Raw genomic sequence first — 6,469 nt, forward strand, 5'->3', positions numbered from 1 at the left:
GAGAGGTACTCTTGGTTGTTCCATATGTGTTATCGTATGAGAGAGGCTGGTGAAAACATCATGGTTATTGGTTGAAGATGTGGCTTCTGATAATTGAAAGCAATCGAAGCAAAGGATTTCTTTCTCTCCAAGAGCAAAGATGCTCTTCTTTGATAAAATATAGGAAATGACTAGAACCTCATTGCTTCCAAATTTTTAATCTTTTTACACAACAAATAGTACTCCCTTGCTTCCTGAAGTGATAGGAAACTGAAGCAGTTCTTTCAAGATTAGGTGTTTCGAATTCTATTTCCTACTTTAGGCATTCACTTAATCTTCAGTACAAAATGTTGAAATGTCTAACTCCGTGTTCTAGTCTCAAAGACATGATCCATGCTTCATCTTCCAGTCATTCACATGTGGTTATTTGGCCTCTGCATATTTTGAAGTGCATGCCTCTGGCACATTTAACATATTCTCTCTTTTTCATTAGAATGTTGGTTGTACCTATGGTAGAGGAGGAGCTCTTTCAAATCAGGCTCCTGTCTTTGCATTCCCCCCTGAAGACCACCTTCCTGCCACTTACACATATTGAAGGTGTAATAAATGGTTGCTGAATTAACATGTGAATCAGTGAAACTCTGGGCACTAGGCAATGAATCAAAGGATGAATGAATGAGTAATGGGTTTTGAGAAATAAGGGAATGATTTTCATAAAGGCAACAAGTGAATTTTATCTTGTTGTGACATTACCACAACTATAACTTATTTGATAGCTTCTCTATTAATTCACCATAATGTTTAGATGATATAATTGCAAGGGTAAGCCAGAGACCCAAACAACCATGTTTGCAAGAGATAAAGCATTGGATTTTTTTTTAAATGTTTATTTATTTGATAGAGATCACAAGGAGGCAGAGAGGCAGGCAGAGAGAGAGAGAGAGGAGGAAGCAGACTCCCTGCCGAGAAGAGAGACCGATGTGGGGCTTGATCCCAGGACCCTGGGATCATGACCTGAGCTGAAGGCAGAGGCTTTAACCCACTGAGCCACCCAGGTGCCCAAAGCATTGGATTTTTTAAGGACTGGATTCTCTCTGGCTTACACAAACTTACACAGAAAAAAAAAAATCCTTCCTTAAATTATCTCATCTATAGTGATAACACCTGTTAATAGAACTCAATTTTTCACCCTGGAGGCTGAAAAAGGGGGCTGGTTAGAGTCTCCCAGAATAGCCTTCCTAGTTTCCCCATTATCACCTACAGCGTTGATAGACACAGGTAAGTTGTCTTCCCACTCCCCGGTCTTCTTGGTAGCTATTCTTCTACTAGATTACTCTCACTAGTCCTTTTTCAGAAGGGACTGAAGCAGTATTCTCTTGGACTCTAAGGGGGGTAATATTATTTATTAATTGAATATTCATCATTATAGGTTAAAAGATGACTCTAGGGAAACAAAATCTGGAGACATGAGAACAGCATGGAGAGCAGTGAACAAGTAGAGATCATTTTTGTGGGGGAGGAAGGGTGCTGAGCAAAAAAAGGAAAAAATGAATTTAATGGGGAGAGTATCAGTGAATGACAACGCTTGCAGTAAATTTATTTCTTTTTGTTGGAATATTATATTTGGCACTCATTTTCAAACTGTGATCTTGTAATAAAACTATCTTTGTCTATTTAATGCCAAGACTAATAAATCTAATGTGTATGGAGTCAGTGTGTCTATGTGTGAAATAGTTTACAAGCAGCCACTTTGGTAAAGAAGAGGAAAAGATTCATGCTACATAGTTAAGAACAATGAAGATAAATGATAGATAAATATTCTCTCTCTTTTTTTTTTAGCAATTCATTGCAGAATGAATTTCGTAGAAAGAATACTATATAATAGTCATGGTCAAATGTCAACCTTTGTACCTACTTTGTGCCAATTACAGAACTAGTCACCCTTCTGTTCTGACAGATATCCTTTGAGCCAAGTATCTTCATTTTACAGTAAATAGTGAAGAGTTCCAGAGGTTAAATGTATTTTATAGAATTATCTTTGCTGTTTATTCCAGTGTAAGGCAAGGGTCACAACCTACTGAATTACACTGAACAGCTTCCTTACCTTTTGTAAGTCTTCATTATTTCATCTGTTACATAAGGATGATAGCAGGGTCTGACTTCAGTGTTGATGTAAAGAGTAAATGTGTCTGGCAGTTGTAAACACTCAAGCAAATACTGGCTGTGTTAGTGGTGACATCGAGACATGAAATGGTCTCCGTACATGACAATGCTGTCTTTAGGTGATGTTGTCCAAAAAACTTTAGAGTAATTTTTACTCTTTTCTCTCTTTATGTCTCTGTCAAGTCTCCTCAGTGAATTCTATTGTATCTACCTTCATAATACATCCACCTCTACTCCTACCATCACAGTCCAAACCACCATCACTTTTTGGCTAGATGGTTGCAATAACTTCCTAACTAGTCTTCTTCTACTCTTACTCCTTTATGAACCATTCTCCAGACAGAAGCCAGAATAATCTTCTTACAGTGCTCTGCACAATCTGTCAGCAACCACTCTTTATTCATCCCACTCCTGTTAAGCTAGCTTCCTTTGATCACTGGTACCAACGATGCTCCCTCCTCAGGGACTTTTCACTTGCTGGTTTCTCTATCTGGAAACTTCTATCCTCAGATACCTTTGTGGGTCCTTCCATAGCCATTCAAGTTTGGCTTATGCCATCCCTTCTCAAAGAAGTCCTCTCTGATTAAGAAAATAATCCTACTCAGGGATCGTGTATCATTTACCCTGCTTTATATTTCTCCTAGCAGGTATTGTATTTTTGACATTATATATAATTCCTTTTCTATTTGCTATTTTCTGTCTCTACGTACTAGAATATAAGCTTCAGAAAAGCAGAGACATTATCTGTTTTTTTCCCTAGAGTGTTAGGCATATAGTAGACCATGAGTATTTTGAGGTGAACTTATAAGCGAGTGACTAAATAAACCATAAAATCACATTGCATTCTATAATCTTCCCCTACATCACACACACACACACAAACACACACACACACACACACACACCAGGGCCAGAATGATAGGATTTTTTCAGCAGGTTCCTTTTAATGTGGTTGCTATGGATACTCGTATTAGCTAAGTTTGGCTGGGACTGGAATTGGGAAGCTAACGAAAAAAATTTCAATGACATATTTTGTTTCTATTTTACTTCAAAGAAAGTTTTAAAGAAGATTTTTACAAATTGATTAAGCAGAAACAAATCTCCAACAGAATAAAACAGAAAAACCCATGGTGAAAGAACACAGAGGACAAGAATATCTGGATCTCTAGAAGTCTTTTAGTTTATTTCTCCTAAATATAATGGTTGCTCTTCTCTTATCTGAAGGCAAGATAATTTTTAAAAACGTGAAACCATGACTCTCAAAGAAATATAAAATGAACACATAACAAAGGTTTTATTTAGTTCATTAATTAATAAGGAAACTGGTAAGATTATACTCAGCCAAAAGGAAATTCGAAAATAGCACTCTTACATTATTCAGTCAGGGATGTGTAAATAATTTATGAATAAATGCAAAACTGGATTGATCTGTAATGACCAGAGAAATCAATCAACATTCCACCAAGCAGCATTTGCATTTCTATGGACCAGAGTTGTTAGCGTTATTATCAGCTTTATAAATTTAAGGAATTGTTGAATAGCTCGAGATACCAAAAGGCATAAATCCCATAGAATCATATAATCCTAAAGAGAGTGTCATAGATAACAGGTAGACTTCAACTGAAGATGTCCAGTAATCTTCAGGTTACATTTCTTTCTTACACAATATTTTTTTCTGACAAAAGTTAACCTTACTTAGTTGCTGTATATCAAAAGAAGTACGGATGTTTTATAAATAAAATAAATTTATATAAAAGGAAAATTCTTTCTTTCTTTCTTTCTTTCTTTCTTTCTTTCTTTCTTTCTTTCTTTCCTTTCTTTCTTTCTTTCTCTCTTTCTTTCTTTCCAAAGGAAAGAACACAAATTTTCTGCATCCATTGGCTCCCTGAAACAGCATACTTAAAATGAGAGATTTAGAAGAGCTTAATTATGTTTACTTACCAGGGTGTAGGTAGGACTATGGGAAACCAGTAAGGGATGATAAAGCCATTATCACAGTTAGACCTGAGAGAACAAGGGGAGAGAGTGATCACAGGAAACCAGAAGTTCCATCCCAAGTATTCTGTCTCATTTGTCACCCCCTGGTTGACAGACCATAGGAGGGAACCAGGACAATAAATACCCTGAAATCCTTTTCTTCCCACCTGTCTTGCATTCAGCTGGTACCACCTGTTGGTAAGAAGTAAGTGAAATCTGGTGGAAGGGAACCAGGGAAAGCAGCCGCCCAGGGTGTACATATTGAGAACAGATCTGAAGGGGTAGAAAGAATACATTTAGTACCTGTTCCAACTGTGTATTCCGCTTTTTCTCCCATGTAAGAGAGTAAACACTTTCATTTGGGGAGCTAGGAAAAAAAAAGAAAACACAGGAAAAAAAAGTAAAGAGTCTTCCAACTGATTTATTTATATAATACTTGTTGAATACCACTATAGGTCAGACACTGACTGAACCAAGTGCTGGGGATAAAGAGGTGAACAATACAGATACAGGTCTACTCTGCCACTTACCTGAAGGGTTTTTAAATGACAAAAAAATGGTGAATTGCACTTAATCTGTATGTTAAATCAACAATTGTACAAATAGTTTTTAAAAAAATATATTTAATGAACAGTTCTTAACATTTCTTATTAGCTGAGAAACAATCAGGCTAATTATATGGTGAGTTAGTTCCCTGTATCTGGATGTCCTCTAGCACAGCCTCAGTGATGGTTTGTCAGGTGATGAACCTTGTAAGAAGCTGAGTTAGTTCAAAAATTCACTCTTTTTATAAAATAGAAAAAGGATGTTTCTTTTCTTGGTACACCATGAAAAAATAGCTTATACTACTAAAATGTTTTGGTCGTGTCTAAAAATCCAAAATATAAAGTTCTCATAAGTTGAATTTGGAGATCTTGTCTTTGCAGGTTAATTCTGTACTCCAGAATCTATCATCAGGATTGAAATGAAAGAAGACAGGATGAATGTGACCGAATTCATTCTAATGGGACTTACCCAGGATCGTCCAATGCAGAGAATTCTATTTCTGGTGTTACTTATCACCTACACTGTCACTGTCACAGGCAACCTACTCATTGTGGTTACTATCATTGGCAGCCAGGCTTTGGACTCCCCAATGTATTTCTTCCTGGCCTTCTTATCTTTGATAGATGCATGCTATTCCTCTGCCATAATCCCTAAAATGCTAGCCGATCTGCTCTTTGATTCAAAATCTGTTTCCTTCAGTGGCTGCATGACACAGCTCTTCATAGAACATTTCTTAGGAACTTCAGAGATTGTTCTCCTTGTGGTCATGGCATGTGACCGCTATGTGGCCATCTGTAGACCTCCGCACTATGTGTCTATCATGAACAACCACACATGCTGCCTCCTCGTGGGTGTGTGTTGGGCAGTAGGTTTTCTCCACTCCATTGGACAGATTCTGGTTACTTTCTGGCTCCCATTCTGTGGTCCCAATATCATGGATCACTTCATGTGTGACATTTTCCCCCTGATACAACTTGCCTGCACTGACACTTTCCTTGTTGGTCTCTTGGTTGCTGTCAATGGTGGGGTAATCTCTGTGATCACCTTTGTGATGTTACTCGTATCCTATGTGGTCATCCTGTGCTCCTTGAAGGCTCACAGCTCTGCAGGGAGGAAAAAGGCCCTCTCTACCTGTGGCTCCCACATCACAGTAGTTGTCTTGTTCTTTGTGCCCTGTATTTTTATGTATCTGCGACCAGTAGCTACTTTTCCCATGGATAAAGCCATAGCTGTATTCTATACTCTCGTTACTCCCATGTTAAACCCTGTCATCTACACAGTCAGGAATACAGAGGTAAAAAATGCCATTAGAATGTTATTAAACAGGAATGCAATTTCAGATAAGTGACCCAATACAAAGATTTTATTTCTATCATGATCTTTACATTTTTATATTACTTTAAAGTACTTTCCATACCTCCCATGTGAGAGAACCCCTCTGCAAGGTAGGTATTATGATTATTGCTGTTTTACAGATGAAGGAAAAATGAAATTCAAAAACATTAAATAAGTAGCCCAATGTCAGACAGAGCTAGCGTGTGAATCTGCTTTTTTTCTAAATCCAAATCTAATAATCTTTCAACCATTTCAAAGACTATTAGGGGGAAGAAAAGCAGCAATTCATCAGAACCGTTCTTGTTTTGTAACAAACTTAAAACATGCCTTTCTAGTTACAGAGTTGTATAACGGCTTGTGTATATAAGCAGTTGGTACTCAGAAAGCTGTACTGCCTACTGGCATATAGGACAGTGTGGAGTATAATTTAGAAAGATGATACTTGCCAGCACCCTTTGGGCCACAGTTG

General features: G+C 37.5%; 1 protein-coding gene across 1 annotated transcript; it reads left to right on the forward strand.

Moving 5' to 3' along the window:
- Positions 1–4,210: 4,210 nt before the first annotated feature.
- On the forward strand, positions 4,211–6,013 carry LOC125078979 (olfactory receptor 4C46-like). The gene is made up of 2 exons (XM_047692281.1): positions 4,211–4,226; positions 5,094–6,013. The coding sequence occupies exon 2, from the start codon at positions 5,099–5,101 to the stop codon at positions 6,011–6,013; it is 915 nt and encodes a 304-aa protein (XP_047548237.1). The 5' UTR covers positions 4,211–4,226; positions 5,094–5,098.
- The last annotated feature ends 456 nt before the right edge of the window (positions 6,014–6,469 follow it).

Source organism: Lutra lutra, chromosome 10 (genome assembly GCF_902655055.1).
Source record: "Lutra lutra chromosome 10, mLutLut1.2, whole genome shotgun sequence".
NCBI lineage: Eukaryota > Metazoa > Chordata > Mammalia > Carnivora > Mustelidae > Lutra > Lutra lutra.